Genomic DNA, 15,148 nt, shown 5'->3' with positions numbered 1-15,148 from the left:
TGCATCCTCTCGTCGCTGCTCACCGCCGCCGTGCGCGGTGAGCTGCCCCCCGCCCGAGGACGGCGATGCGTGGTCGGCGTCTCACAGGCGCGCGGACGTGTGGTGGTAGGCGAGCTCTCCCCGCTGCTTAAATACAGCGAGGAGAAGCCAGAGGCGGCGGCCGAGGCGGACGCCAAGAAGGAGCAGTGAGGGGACGCGGCGGCGGGTGGGAGCCGCGGCGGCGGGGCGGGCACGGGATTGGCGCGGCTGTATGTGTACATACTTGTCCCCCCGTCTCTCGCCCTTCCGCCGTGTGTGAGTGCCGGCTGCCCGGGTGGCGCCAGGGGGGTCGCACGTACACACCTCTCGCTCCCCTCAATTGGCGGCGACTACGACGTACCAGTGCTCCCTCCTTCGCTTGAGCGCGGGGCGCTCCGCTCTCCCTGTACAACAGCCCGTATATACACACAAACAAAACATGATGATAACATGCCGACCCCGCTTCCAGACCGCGCGCACGCGCCCCCCGCACGCCGACCCACGTACGAGACACCACAATATGCCCACCGCTCTGCACTGGAGGAAATCCGTGCCGACAGTACCGCGTGTACTCAGTCTGTCTCAGTCTCCGGTCCGGAGGACGCTGGACGGGCCCCAGAGCCGAGGGCTCTGAGAGCCGAGAGCGAGGGCCGGACAGCTGCATGGGGCCGGAGCAGGCGCCCGGGGGCGTCACACCCGCCCGTGTGCACAAGAAGAGAAGCACAGAACGCGCGAGGGCGTCAGCACCACGGCATCCACCAGACGTACATCTGCGAGAGGTTGTAGATGTTGGTCGCGTCGTTGATCAGGTGCTGCACCTGCCCCTGCACCGAGAGCGGCATCGTGCCGTGCGCCTGCAGCACGCCGCGCAGCTTGAGGTCGATCTTGGCGAGCTCCTTCTCGGCCTCCTCCGAGTTGCTCCGCCCGCTCGCGTCCTCCTTGGCGTTGCGGCGCCGCCACTCGACGAGCGGGTCGTGCCGCATCGTTGAGAGCACGTTGAGCAGCGCCTGGGCAGCGCCGGCCCGCGCGCAGTGCGGTGAGGCAGTGTGGCGAAGGGCGGGGAGAACGGGGCGGAGACGAAGGGGGTGAGATGCAAGCGGAGACAGTGGGGTGGCCGAGAGGAGGATGCGCCGGCGGAGGGGGGTGGTGTCGCGCGCCTCGCGGTTCTCGCGCAGCTGCTCGAGCGCGAGCTCCTACGGGGCCATGTCCTGGACGTGTCCTGGACACGTCGTCAACGAGGACAGCGGCGGCTCGAACGCGGGCTCCGAGACGCGCTGGAAGACGCCCTCGGCGCCCGACATGCCCATCGCGTGCACGAGGTTCTGCGTGAGGCGGAAGGGCACCTGCAACGGGCAGAGGGGGGCGAGGGGGGTTCAGGTGGTGGGTGTGTGTGTGGGGTGGGGTGGGGTCGGGGGTGGGGGTGGGGGGGGGGGGGGGATGCCAAAGGGGGGAAAAAGGCTAGGACCCCGAAAAGCCTGTTCCCGCGCCATTTCGGTCAGGCCCTCATCCGGGCGGTTGGAACAAAGGCCGAGGGGGCTCGGTAGGGGTGGCGCCTGCTCCGGCGTCGCCAGGTTGAGGCCCTGGTCAAAGAGGCACGCGAAGTCGACGTGCATGATCGAGCCGCTGGTCGAGTGGATGAGGATGTTTTCGAGGTGCCGGTCGCCGAGCCCGACGGCGAAGCCGATCATCGACATGAGCGCCATCGAGCGCGTGAAGGCGAGCCGCGCCTCGAACCACGAGGACGGCTCGCCAAACTTCTCGACAAACCAGTGCTGCAGCACCGGCGGTAGCTCGCCCATCAGCTGCCGGATCAGCTCGGCGAGGCCCTGCCGCCGCCGGCTGCCCTGCTGCTGCGCGACGGGGTTGTAGCGCGCCTGCGCGGCCGAGTGGCGAGGCGCGTGACAGGACTGCTTCCTCCTGGCGCGAGAGAGGACTGCGGCGGCGCGCCTTGATGGCCGAGTGCGAGAAGCCCATCTTGAGCACGTCCCAGTACCCCTTGATGACGGAGCGCAGCTGCACCATGTGAGGCACCCACTCGATCAGCCCGCACTCTGTGTCGATCGGCGTGACCGCGTAGCACTGCACGGCGAGCCGGCGGCGGCGGCAATTGCTCGACTTTTGCAGCAGCCGGTTGACGGTCGTCATGAAGTCCATCATCCGCGCGTCCTTGCGTAGGTCGTCCTTTGGCTTGCAGAGGAAGTCGTACCTGTCCGCAGGAGCGCGGCGGCGTAAAGAGACGCTCTCCGCACCGTGCCCCCCGGAGAGTGAGAGTGAGAGTCAGAGGGGGCCACACTTGACGCCGTCCGAGCCGAGGATCGCAACCTTCTTCGGCCGCTGCAGCGAGCCCATCACCTCCACGCTGTCGCCTAGGCGCAAGATGCGGCCGGGTACAGCCGAGGCACAGCCGAGGTTCAGCCCGACCCCTTCCCCGACGAGGTTGCCCCAGCTCGCGATGGTCGGCGCGTTCGGAGAGAAGGGACTTCCCGCCGCGCCGCCCCCGTCGACCTCCGCCGGCGTTAGGTTGCTGTACAGCGGGACGACGAGCGACAAATTCGTCATGCGGTGCAGCGCCGGCCAGCGCGTCTTGAGCGAGACCTTCTTGATCGCCTTGTCGATCGCCTCGTCGTTGCACACCTTGCGCAGCTGCTCGATCAGCTTGTGCGACGAGCGGAGCACCTCCAAGATCGGCGTGCCTGCTCACAGCAGCTGCCGTGACGCGACGTCCACGGCAGGCAGGGCCGCCTCTGGGCGCAAGCGTGCCGAGCAGGCGCTGCTTCGCCGCCGTCACAATCTTCTCGCCGGTCTGCTTCCGCTCGGAGACCTGAGGGGAGGCTCAGGGTGATCTCGGGAAGGCTCTGAGCGGCGGACGAGCTTCTGCGCTGAGACGCCTTGGCGAGCGCGACTGGCATCACGGCCCACACAAGCTGCTGCGGGTACTCGGCGAGGAGGCGCGATAGGAGGAGCAGCAGCATGTCGCGCGTGCGTTGGTGCCGGTGGCAGGTCCGCGAGACGAGCTGAGCGACGCACCTTCGAACGGCGGCCAGGAAGCGTCAGGGACGGGTCATGAGGGCGCGCGGGGCGAGCTGTGCGGCGCACGGCAGCCACGAGCGCAGCGGCAGGCCCTTGATCAGCTCCGCCTACGGGGACGTGTCATGGACGCGTTGTGGACGCGCCGCGGAGGCAGCGGCGGGGACCTGGGCGAGCTCTGCCATCGCGTCCTCGGGCGCGCGCACGTTGTGCTGCGCCTCGGCCGCGGGCAGCTCGCCTGCCTCCACCCGCGCCAGCTGGTCGGCGTAGTCGAGCCAGAGAGTGACGACGCGCGGCAGCGCCGACGGGGCATGCATCGAGCCTCGCCGCAGCGCTTGGCCGTACGAGCGGATGATGGGGCCGAGGTGGGCGGCGTGCGCGTCGAACTTCTTGCGCGCCTTCTCCTTGCCGCCGACGATCCGCTTCGAGGGGCAGCTCATCGCACCCGGCGTCTTTGCAGGCACCTCCACCTACAGCGCGGCGAAGAGAAACCTCAGCGGGAAGAGCGCCGGCCCGGCGTCTCGGGGCGGCGGCCGCCTGGTCGCGGCTCGCCGCGTCCAACGCGAGGCGCAGCTGCCGATCGTGGAAGGAGCCGAGCCAGAAGTGGCCGTCCTCCCACGTCGGCCGCAGCTCGGTCACCCGCACGTGCATGCGCTGCACCTCTGCCGCCTCTCGCTCGCCAGCCTCGCCTACGGAAGGGCTCCGAGGCTCCGGCAAGGCTCCGCCTCCGCCGCCTCCGCCTCGCCGGCCGCGCCCGTGAGCCGCGCGAGCAGCAGCAGCGACTCGGCGAGCGCGCCCTGCGCGTCGGTCTCGAGCTTGGCGCACTGCTGCCGCAGCCGCGAGAGCGCGTCGTGCGCGCGGCCGGCCGCCCAGTCCATCTCTGCGCACTGGACGGTGGCGAGAGTCGAGTCGTGGAGGCGCGCCTGCGCGAGCGCGTTGCCTGCCGACTCGGTGTTGCCCGCCGCCCGCGCCGACTTTGCGAGCCGCAGCCAGCAGCCGCCCAGCTTGCGGTGGAGCTCGCCGCGCAGCCTGCCCGCGGCGGCCGCCTGGCTTGGTGGCGCCTCGCCGAAGCCGTCGAGCCGCGCGAGGAGCTCGTGGCCGAGGCAGACGCGCAGCGCGATCACGGGCTCGAGGGCCTGGATCGAGCTCGACATCGAGGCGGCGCGCGCGTCCCACTGGCCGAGCGTCTCCTCGAGTGCCGCCTCGGCGGCCGCGTCGATGCGCAGCGGGCTCCCGTCCGGGGGCTCGAGCCGGCTCAGCAGCGGCACCGCCGCCTGCAGCTCCTGCAGCACCTGCAGCCTGACCAGGAAGGAGTACGTGTGCGCGTACGACTCCATCGACGCCGCCGCGAGCAGCGGGACGAGGGCGGCGCGCGCGGAGTCGCAGTGCGGCGCCACGGCTGCCGTCTCGCCGTTGCGGAGGGCGAGCAGGGCACGGGCGAGCTCGAACTCGTACAGCGCCTGTGGGCAGAAGGGGAGGGGAGAGGGGGGGAGGGGTTGAAGGGTGTCCCCCTCGCGGTCGTCGACGGCCCGGAGCCATCGAGCGCCTCCGCGCAGCCCGTCGACTGCCAGCCCTCTCGAGAGACGTACCGCGCCTGGTGCACCGCGACTCAGGAGTCAAGGCACGAGAATGCCCCCCCCCCCCCCCCCGGCGCGCGCGCGCGCGAGACGTCTCCGCGCCTCGGCAGAGAGACGCGAGACCTCGCCCCACTCACGCAGCCGCCACGCGGCGCCGAGCGCGCATGCGCCGAGCCTCAGCCGCTCCGCCTCGCGCCCCCACCGCTTGAGCGCGCCCTCGGCGCAGTCCTTCATCTGCGACGACAGGCCGAGCAGCCGCAGGCAGCGGCAGAGCCCGAGCTGCGCCTCCAGCCGCGAAGTCGCCGGGGTCGAGGCGGCGGGGGCGGCGCCGGGCACGCCAAGAGCGCCCTCCGCCGCGGCGGGCTGCTGCAGCGCCCCCGGCTGCAGCATGATCTGGTAGCCGCTCAGCGCCGCCCCGAAGCGGCCGTTGATCTCGTGCTCGAGCACCTGCAAAGAGGGGCCCGGTGAATCGAGCGCGGGCGCTCAGCTCACCGAGCTCTCGGCAGCCCCTCTCTCGCGCCGCGGCGCCTCCTCGTCGATTGACGTGGCGTCGCGCAGGCGGGAGAGGCCGAGGAGCCTGCGGGATCAGAGCCAGTTCAGAGACGGCTCTGCGCTCTGAGGAGGGAGAGACCGAGGCGCCAGGCTCGTACTTCGGCTACATCTCGGCTACATCTCGGCTACATCTCGGCTACATCTCGGCTACATCTCGGCTACATCTCGGCTATAAGGGTCGCCCGTCCGGCTCGTCCGTCTGCGAGTAGGCGCGCGCCACCAGCGCCGTCACCTCTGCGGGCAGCTTGCGGACCTCGCGGTTCGGGTGGAGGAAGTGCGCCGGCGAGGGCGGCTGGAGCTCGTCCGCGTGCCTAGCAGCGGTGTCGTCGAGGTCTCTGGCCGAGGTCTGCCCAAGATCTCTGGCCGAGATTGCAGCCGGGGCTCGTCTGCGCGCGCCGCTCGAGCAGCAGTAGGGTGCGGTGGGCGGAGCCGCACTCGAGGGCGCAGCGCGCGAGCTGCATCGCGGGCAGCCGGCGCAGGAAGCTGTCGATCCGCTGCTTGGCGCGGAGGGAGGCGCTGCCCTGTGCCGCGGAGAGCTGGGCGCGGCACTGGTTCGACCAGTCGAGCAGACCCTCGAGGAGGGAGAAGACGGCCTGGCAGCAGAGCGGGTGCTCCGAGTGCATCAGCCGCGGCGCGGAGACTCCTCCTCCCGCCCCGCCGGACCGGTGGGACACCACCGCACCAACCTCCACGAGCAGCTCCGAGCCGATGCCCCCAGTCCAGCTGCTGGCGGCGGCGGCGGCGGACCCGGCGGCGGCGGCGGCGTCCTCCTCAGCGGCGAGCAGGAAGAGGACGAGGTACGGCAGCAGCTGCAGCGCGAGCTGCGGGTCGAAGCGGACGCACGGCTCGCAGGCGAGCAGCAGGTCGGCGCGGCGCCGGAGGCCACGCTGCTCTTCGGTGAGGCGGCGCGGCGCCCGCTCGGCCTCGCCCTCGCCGTAGTCCCTGCGGTGGCGCGCCGCGTGCGCGAGCAGCTGCTTGCACCAGCGCACGAGCCACTCCGAGTAGCGCACGCCGCCCCGGAAGAGGGGCGACGGCTCGGGCGGGCGGTTTGCGAGCGACCCGCGCGCCTGGGTGAGGGAGAGGGCGAGGGTGAGGGTGAGGGTGAGGGTGAGGGTGAGGGTGAGGGCGAGGGCGAGGGCGAGGGCGAGGGTGAGGGTGAGGGCGAGGGCGAGGGTGAGGGTGAGGGTGAGGGTGAGGGTGAGGGTGAGGGTGAGGGTGAGGGTGAGGGCGAGGGTGAGGGCGAGGGTGAGGGCGAGGGTGAGGGTGAGGGTGAGGGTGAGGGTGAGGGTGAGGGTGAGGGTGAGGGTGAGGGTGAGGGTGAGGGTGAGGGTGAGGGCGAGGGCGAGGGCGAGGGTGAGGGTGAGGGCGAGGGTGAGGGTGAGGGTGAGGGTGAGGGTGAGGGTGAGGGTGAGGGTGAGGGTGAGGGTGAGGGTGAGGGTGAGGGTGAGGGTGAGGGTGAGGGTGAGGGTGAGGGTGAGGGTGAGGGCGAGGGCGAGGGTGAGGGCGAGGGCGAGGGCGAGGGCGAGGGCGAGGGCGAGGGCGAGGGTGAGGGTGAGGGTGAGGGCGAGGGTGAGGGTGAGGGTGAGGGTGAGGGTGAGGGTGAGGGTGAGGGCGAGGGTGAGGGCGAGGGTGAGGGCGAGGGTGAGGGTGAGGGTGAGGGTGAGGGTGAGGGTGAGGGTGAGGGCGAGGGCGAGGGCGAGGGTGAGGGTGAGGGCGAGGGTGAGGGTGAGGGTGAGGGTGAGGGTGAGGGTGAGGGTGAGGGTGAGGGCGAGGGTGAGGGCTGGGACGGGTGCGCGGGTGAGGGTGAGGGTGAGGGTGAGGGTGAGGGTGAGGGAGAGGGAGAGGGAGAGGGAGAGGGTGAGGGTGAGGGTGAGGGTGAGGGTGAGGGTGAGGTGAGGGTTTGCCGCGCGCCAGAGGGCTGGAGAGACGGCGGGGGCTCGGCTGCGCTCTGGAGGCACTCTCGGCGGCTTTCGGTCTCCACTCGCGGCTAGTCGCTCGGCTGCACTGTGGCTGCAATCTGGCTGCACTCTCGCTGCACTGGCTGCTCTCTCGGCCGCATCTCGCCTCGGCAGAGACGAGGAGGTACGGCTTGACTGTGCGGCGGAGGGCGTCGCCGATGCTGCCCCAGACCTCGTACGAGCGGCGCTCCTCCTCCGACAGGGCGCGCCACGCCGCCGAGCGAGGCGGCTGGCCGTCGCCGCGCGAGTTCGCCTCGTACCACTCCTATGCGTGGGGCGGCAGGGCGTGCGCGACGAGCCGTGGGCAGGCAGAGGGGGGGGAGGGGGGGAGGGCGTCGCACGTGCCGTGGGCGCGGGGCGGGGGCGGGGGGGGGGGGAGATTCGCACGCGCACCTGGTAGCGGGTCGGCGTCTCGGCGGAGCAGTCGCAGACGCGCCGCAGCAGCACTCCGAGGGCGTAGGCGGAGGCCTGCACCACCTGCCCCTCGGCGGCGTCGCGAAGGGCGCGCACGAGGTGGTCCTCCATCAGCCGCGCGCACAGCTCCGTGTCAGAGATGTCGCCCTTGTACAGCTCCGACGAGTGCGCGGCGCGGCCGAGCGACGCGTCCCCCACAGACCGGCCGGCTGTGCCGTCCGCACCGTCCGCCCGCGCCTGCGCCCGCCTCCACGGGTCGATCGCGCCGAGCTCGCCGAGGCACTGCGAGGCGAGATCGGCGGCGCGCGAGAGGCGCGCGTCGCGCGCCGGCTGCAGCGCGCCGGCGGAGGGGTCGGAGGAGGCGGAGGCGCCGCCGTTGGCGGCCGAGTGGCGCAGGCAGGCGAGGAGGGCGTCGAGGAGGTCGGAGACGAGCTGGCAGTCGGAGGGGTCGCTCGAGGCGACGAGGGCGCCGGCCTCGGCCCTCGCCGCCCCCCGCAGCTCGTCGAGAAGCTGGCCGAGCGCCATGAGCCGCACGTCGCCAGACTCGTGCTGCAACCCGCGCAAGCAGCCGCTCAGTCGCGGCCGCAAGCCCGACGTGCTGCTGTAGCTGCTCGAGAGGGTGGCCTACGGCGAGACCGCCCGAGATGGCCCGAGATGGCACGAGGGCGCCCGCCGTGCGGACGGAGCTGGCTCGAGACGGAGCTGGCTCGAGAGGGCCGCCTTGACGCGGCGCAACGCGGGGTGGTCTGGTACAAAGACGAGCTCGGACAGTGCGCGGGCGAGGGCCTCGGAGACGTTGCCCGCCTGCGGAGAGGCCTCTGCCGTCTGTGTTCTGAGCACCTCTTGAGCACCTCTTCGCTCGGAGCTCTGGAGGCGCCGCCCGCCTCGTGCGGCTCCACGACGAGAGCCTCGAGGATGGGCACCACCTGCGCCGCGTGCTCGGAGAGGCATGGCAGCGCCATCAGGAAGAGAGGCGTCAGCCCGCGCGCGAGCAGCTCCGGGTCGAGCAGCCGCACAAACTGGTCGAGCACGCCGAGCGCCTAACCGCAGGCGGAGGGGGAGGGGGGGGGGGGGGGCTTGTGAGCGTCGCCCTCCCCGCCGCTCGAGATGCTGGCCGAGAGCCGGCCGAGAGGTGTGCCTGCGACTGGAGGCGACGCTGCTGCAGCACGACCTACTCACACCTCTCGCTGTGAAGAGACGCCGTCCACACCAAGCAGGCGACGCTGCTACGGCACGACCTTGAGCGTCGCCACCGTCTCGCCCCACCACGAGTGCGACAGCTCGCCGCCGCGCATGATGTACAGCACCTGCGCCAGCCCGTGCAGCGCCTCGCGCTTGTCGGCGAGGCTGCGCGTGGGCGAGGTGAGCCGGTCGCGCAGGAACTGCACAATCATGTGGAAGTTGGCGTCGATGTACGCCTGCAGCTGCGCGTTGGTGCCGACGAGGCCGGCGGAGTTGAGCGCCGATCCGACCCCGAGTGCCGAGCACGAGACGGGGCCGTCCTCGAGCGTGCCAGCCTGCAGCCCGGCCGCGCGACAAGAGCACGGTTGAGAAGGGGGGGGAGAAGTGGAGGGGGGGGGGGGAGGGGGGGGGCCTGCAGCCCGACTGGGATGAGCAAGTTGAGCGCGAGCAGCAGCACGCCTCGCTCGCGCTCGCCCGAGGCGCGGCCGAGACGCAGCACCATCTCCTGCGGGGAGGAGGTGCGGCCGAGATGTGGCCGAGGCGGGGCGGAGATGTGGCCGAGCCCGCGGCAGCCTCTCTCCTGCAGCAGCTGCTCGGCGCACATGCCGATCATGTCAGAGAGGGACTGGGACGAGTCGACGCCGCGAGACACCATGAAGTCGAGGCCGCCGGGGATCGCGTCGTTGAGGTCGCCCGTGTCGTCGGAGGCCTGCTGCACGAAGAGCTCCGCGAGGATGAGGTGCATGTGCTGGATCAGCAGCCACGCCTCCGAGTGGTCGAGCCTAATTGCAGTCGCTCCACGCTGCGGCCAGTCGCGCCCGCCGCAATCCCGTCACAGCGCCCGGGCGGTCTAGCCGCTGCGCGAGCTGCCGCAACGCCTCCCCCGCCTGTCTGCCCCGCTCGCCCCTCCGGTGCACCCCTCTCTGCGCCAGGCCGCCGAGCAGGGTGATACTTGGCAGCGCGTGCGGCAGCGCCAGCTCGAGCATCTCGTTGACCGACGTGTCGAGCAGCTTGTGCGCCGTCGGCTCGAGCAGCTCCGGCCGCTCCACAAGCCACCTGCTCACACCCGCGGCCGTGGAGAGCCGCCGCCCGCGCTCCCTCCTCTGGCCGCCCCGTCAGCCACCAAGCCCACTCCGCCGCCAGCTGAGGCGAGAGCGCGCGGCAGAGCGCCTCGGTCGTCCCCTCCGCAATGTAGCCCTCGCGGCCGCACTGGGCGGCGAGGGAGCGCAGCTCGCGCATCGCGCAGCCGTACTCCTGAGAGAGCTCGTCGCGGCCGAGGTGCGCCGAGAGGGCCAGCACGACCGCGCCGCGGCAGCAAGCGTGCGCGTACAGCGACTCGCGACCGATCGCGCCGAGTGCCGCCATCAGAGCGAGTCGGAAGTGCGGCGGTCGGTCGGCGGCGTCGGAAGCGCTGGCTGGCTCCAAGAGCATCGACACCATCGGCGCGATGACCGTGTCGTGCAGCAATTGCCCGTCGACGACCGCCGCCTCCGCCTCCGCCTCCTCGCACGGCGCCTCATTCAGGCCGACCACGCGCACGAAGGAGGCCGAGCCGAGCAGCCGAGGCAGCACGACCGAGCAGGCGGTGGCCACTTCGGCGGACGGATCGGCGAGCAGCGCGATGATCGACTGCATCACGCCGCGCTGCGCTGCCAGGGTGGTCGCGTGCGCGTGCTGCCCGAGCCGGCCGAGGCAGCGCACGACCGCCGCGCGCGTGCCGCCGTGCCCGGCCGGCAAGCTGGAGAGGAGCGCCCAGAGCAGCGGCAGCGCCGAGTAGAGCCCCTCCTCTCCCTCCCTCCACCGCGGCCCGTGCCGGCGGCGCGGTGGCCCGCCCCAGCCCGCGGGAGGGTCCCGACCCAACGGGACGAGGGCGAGCTCCGAAGGAAGCTCGTCCACCGACCCGCCGCCCTCGCCGCCTCCGTCGCACACCTCGCAGCTGAGGCCGCCTCGCGGCCCAGCGGCGAAGCACCCCGCCCGGACGCAGGCGAGCAGACCTACAGCAATCGTACGGGCGCGCCTCACCGCGGTCCCCGTGGCGTCGACCGGCGAGGCACAGCGCGAGCGCAAGCCTAGGCTCTTGCAGAGGGCCGCCGCCACGCGGGACCTCTCCGCCTCGAGGCCTCTCTCTCCGGCGCCGTCGGCACGCCCGGCGGCGGCCGGCGCGCAGAGGGCCGAGAGAAGGCCGAGGGCCGCCTCGCAGCAGCCGCGAGCCGCCTATGGGAAGGCTCAGTCACGGGCTCAAGAGACGGACCCCGCCTCTCGTCCAGCCCTCGCGCCGACCGCGTGCCGCCTCCTCGCCGCCGCCTCCGTCGGCTGCGGCCGTCTGCTCGAGGAGCGGTAGCGCCCGCAGCGCCGCGCAAACCACGTCCGCCTCGCCCGCCGCCTCGGACCAACCTTCCTCCTCCTCGCCACCCCTCGCCGCGGCGCCCTGGAACTGCGCCGCAGCGCCGCCGATGACCGCTCGCACGCATGCCGGCCGCAGATCGAAGGCCTCGCCAAGGGCGGCGGGGCAGGCGCCGCCGCCGGTTGGGGGCAGCGCGCCTCCGAAGCGCATCAGCACTGCCAGCGCCTCGCAGCGCAGCCGCGGCTCGAACTTTGCGCTCCACCGCCTAGCACGCCGCTCCCGCTCGCACGTGGCGCCGTCGCCGCCGCCGCCTCCTCCTCCTCCGCCGCCGCCGACGCCGCGCACGGCGGGCGAAGCCCCGCCTCGCGACGCCTCCTCTCGCGCCACCTCCCACGGCAGCGTCGCCAACCGCACCGCCTGCACCGCGAGCAGCTCAGCCGCAGCCTAGCGCAACCAAAGGAATCCTCACGCTCAGCTCATCGATGCCTGCGCGTGCGTGGCGGCCGGCGCGGCACGCACCCGCGAGCGCGGCGGCGGCACCGGCGCGCAAATCTCGCGGACCAGGTCGATGGCGACGCGAAGGAGCGCCGTCGGCTCCTCCCAGCCGCGAGCCGCCGCCGCCGCCGCCGCCGCCGCAGCCTCCGCCCCCTCTTGGCCGGGTGCCGCGCAACCCCGCACGCGGTCCTCCCACTCCTGCACAGCCCCCTCGCGCCCAATTCCCTCCCGCTCCCGCCGCACCGCCGCCTGCGCCGCCTGCAGCGCCGCGCCGCGCGAGCGCACCAGCCCCACCACCCAGTCGAGCGCCTAGAGCAGTCGTGCCGCGCTCTCTGCACACTTGCGCTTGCCTCGCCCGCCACCGACCAGCCCGGACGCCTCCCCGACGCGGCGGAGAACGGCGCTGCGGGCGGCCTCCGCCTCGGCCGAGCTGGAGGCGCGCAGCAGCACGAGCGCGACGCCGCTCAGCCGCCGGAAAGCAGCCACCGCGCCGCCCTCCCTTCCGGCCGAGCCGCCGCCGACGGCATCGGCAGCGTCGGCGTCGGCGTCGGCGTCGGCGCCAGGCCGGGCGGGGGCGGGGATGGCTCGCGCGGCGTCGGGCAGCCAGACTGCGTCCGAGATCTCGACCAGCCGACGGCGGACGACCGAGGCGCCGTCGTGCGAGGTCGGCTGCCCCCCGCTTGGGAGGGCGGAGGCGTCCTCCTCTGGCCAGGGGTGCTCTGCCCTCCGCTGCCGCTTCGCGCCGCCGTGTCCTCGCGGCGAGGCGAGCGCCGCAGCGGAGCCGGGGCGCGGGCTCGGCGAGGGCCGCGCCTCCCCGCTCTCCGCCTCGCGGCTCCGCCTCAGCCCGCCCGCCCTCCCTGCCGCCCTGCCCCTCCGGCCCTCTCTTGACTCCCTCGCCAAGCCACCTCTCGCCAGCCCGCCATCTCTCTGCGTGGGCTCGCCGCCCTCCGTGGCCGCGGCGCCGGAGGCCTCGGCGGCGACGGGCAGCATGAGGACGTCGGGGGCGGCGGCGGGGACGACGGCCGCGGGGAGGGGCGCGGCTGTGGTGAAAGCAGGGAGGGCGGCGGCGGCAGCAGGGTCGTAGGCGGGGGGCGGGAGTAGGGCGGCTTCGAGGCAAGGCAGGACGAGGCGCTGCGCCGAGGCCGCGCCGAGGAAGGGCTCGAGCGAGAGGACGTGCCTCGTCAGCACAGCCCGCGGCAGCGCACGCCAGAGCCGGCACAGCGCCGAGGCCAGCGCGCAGGGCGCCGGGCGGGGCGGCGAGCGGGGTGGCGCCGAGGGCGGGGCCGAAGTCGGCGCGTCGAGCGCCGAGAGTGCGAACGGTGTCACCGTAAGCAGCTCGCCCAGCGAGGGGAGAGGCGGCAGCCCGTCCACGCCGATGAGCGACAGGCACTCCCCGATCGCCTCGCCCATCGCACCCCTCCACAATGCATCGCCGCCGCCGCCATCACCGCCGCCGCCGCCGCCAGCCTCGCCTCTCGCCGCGTCCGCCGACGCCGCGCCGTCCTGTGACGCGGGCGTGAGCCCCAGGCAGAGTAGCGGGAGGAGCGTGTGCAGCAGCCTGTACCGCACCGGCGGCGGAGCAGGGTGCTGACGCAGCAGCGTGCGCAGAGCCGCAACCGCCTCCTCAACGCCTACCGCCCGCGCCGCCGCCGCGTCTGGCGCGGAGGAGGCGGCCTCGAGCTCGGCGTGGAGGGCGGCCCAGAGGGCGGGACCCCCGTCGCCGAGGAACTGCGGCGCGTCCGCGTGCATCGCCGCCGCCAGCTGCAGCAGCCCTCGCCGCACCGCGCCGCCGCCGCTGGCTGCCTCGCGCCCACCCGCAGGCGCCGAGAGCCCGCACGCGTCCGAGAAGCCGGGGAAACGGAGGGCCGGGGCGGGTTCGTCGGCGCCGGCCGGCGCCGCCAGAAGCTGCACCACCTCGCCTCCGAGCGTCGCGAACGCGCGCGCGTCCGCCGCACGGAGCAGCAGCAGCAGCGTGCGGAGAGCGTGCTGGACCAGCTCTCCCTGCTTGGGCGTGGCGACGCGAGGGAGCTGCTCGAGCAGTCCAAGGACAGCGTGGCCGGCGCGCGCCGGCTCGCCGTACCCGAACGCCTGCGGGTACTGCGTGGCGAAGCTCGAGAGGATCTTGATGGCGCGAAAGACATCGTCGGAAGATGTCGTCGCCGCGCCAAGGAGGTACTTGTCCACAAGGCGCTGCGCAAACTCGACGAGCGCCGCGTCGCGTGCGGAGGCGCTGACATCCGACGAGCGGAGGGTGTTTTTCAGCGCGGCGACGACATCGGCGAGGGCTGCTGGTGCCACCCGCTCGTGGCCTTCGAGGGCGGCGTCCATAGCAGCGTCCAGCAGGGGCGCCCCGCCTTTTTCAACGACCGTTTTCGACTGTGCGATTTTTTTTCTTTGGCACCCGCTCGTCACCCCGCCATAAAAACGGTATTCGGTGAGTGCTCTCTACTGCCACGGCGCCCCTGTCGGTTCGGCGGCGCCCGGCGGCCCCTCGCTTGGTGCCGACGTCGACCGGCTGCTCTCACGGCGCCGAGACGTGCGGCTTTGGTCACGTCTCGGGCGCTGCGAGGTGTCTTTTGGCATGTTGGCGCTTGGCAAGGACGCCAGGAAGCTCGCCTTCCTTGCTTGCGGCCGCGGGCGTGCGGGCGGGCCTGCCAGGCTCACAGCGAAGCTCGGTGCGGGTCTTCGAGCTCGCCGCCGGAGGCGAGCCAGCATGGCTCGTCGCTCGACGGGAGCCTGTCCGGTATGCTCTTGGCATGCTGTACAGCATCGCCAAGTCTCTGGAAGGGTCTACAGGGCTGGGGCGGGCCGTCTCGGGCGCGATGGCGCGCTCAATAGTACCACGACTACCCGCTCTCCGATCGGGCCGCCGACAGCGGGCTTGCGCAGCGCGCCGCTCGACGGCAGGCTGCTCCCCACCCTTCCAACAGCATCTGCTCTCTCGCTTCTCTCGCTGCGACCGCATCCGGGGGCCTGCGCCGACCTCCTCGCTTCGCCAGCGCTGCCTATGACTGCGGCACGCACGTCGGCTCGCGGCCCGCGTCGCCCGCGGCGGGCCCGCATAGCACGCCGCTCGTCGGGGGAGTGCCAAGGAGGTTGAGGAGTACAGGCTGCCTCGCTCAGACCGAAGCCGACGCGGCGCGGGGCCGCTGTCGGCGCTGCTGCCGGGCCCCTGCGCTGTGGGCTTCGCCATCGTGTACTGAGTACGTCGCCGACGCCACCTGCCGCTCGCCGCTGCCCTGTCCTTCCCTGGCATCGCTCAAACAAACACACAGACACACACACAAACACACACATTATTAATGATCGAGTATTAATTATTAATTATTAATAATTGGGCGGCGGCGCGGCGCGGCGGCGGGCGGCGCGAGGCGGCGGCGCGGCGAGGCAGCGGCCGACGCAGGGCGGGGAGGCGCGGCGGCGGGTGGGGTAATTAGTTAGTTATTAATTAATTATTAATTAATAATCATTGGGCGGCGGCGCGGCGCGGCGGCGGGCGACGCGGAGCGGGGTGGCGCGACCGTCTGCAGTTACCGGGCCTCTGGTCATTGGAGAGCAGCAATGGTCGCGCCGCCCTCGAC

The 15,148-nt window shown here is 72.6% G+C and overlaps 1 protein-coding gene across 1 annotated transcript; it reads right to left on the bottom strand.

The window, feature by feature from the left end:
- Positions 1-426: 426 nt before the first annotated feature.
- On the bottom strand, positions 427-14,823 carry EMIHUDRAFT_467327 (hypothetical protein; the record flags this gene model as incomplete). The annotated part of the gene is made up of 29 exons (XM_005788212.1): positions 427-1,025; positions 1,233-1,361; positions 1,626-1,892; positions 1,927-2,224; positions 2,312-2,370; positions 2,440-2,711; positions 2,746-2,839; positions 2,922-3,045; positions 3,115-3,155; positions 3,213-3,515; positions 3,939-4,505; positions 4,592-4,639; positions 4,725-5,069; positions 5,407-5,485; positions 5,610-6,954; positions 7,474-8,170; positions 8,267-8,350; positions 8,431-8,586; positions 8,685-8,705; positions 8,785-9,063; positions 9,141-9,233; positions 9,309-9,510; positions 9,584-9,784; positions 9,852-10,722; positions 10,783-10,942; positions 10,980-11,516; positions 11,592-11,876; positions 11,934-13,797; positions 14,789-14,823. The coding sequence occupies 29 exons, from the start codon at positions 14,821-14,823 to the stop codon at positions 759-761; spliced, it is 9,723 nt and encodes a 3,240-aa protein (XP_005788269.1). The 3' UTR covers positions 427-758.
- Positions 14,824-15,148: the final 325 nt, after the last annotated feature.

The sequence above is a fragment of the Emiliania huxleyi genome, assembly GCF_000372725.1.
Source record: "Emiliania huxleyi CCMP1516 chromosome Unknown EMIHUscaffold_137, whole genome shotgun sequence".
NCBI lineage: Eukaryota > Haptophyta > Isochrysidales > Noelaerhabdaceae > Emiliania > Emiliania huxleyi.
This window is presented reverse-complemented; position numbering and strand designations above follow the sequence as displayed.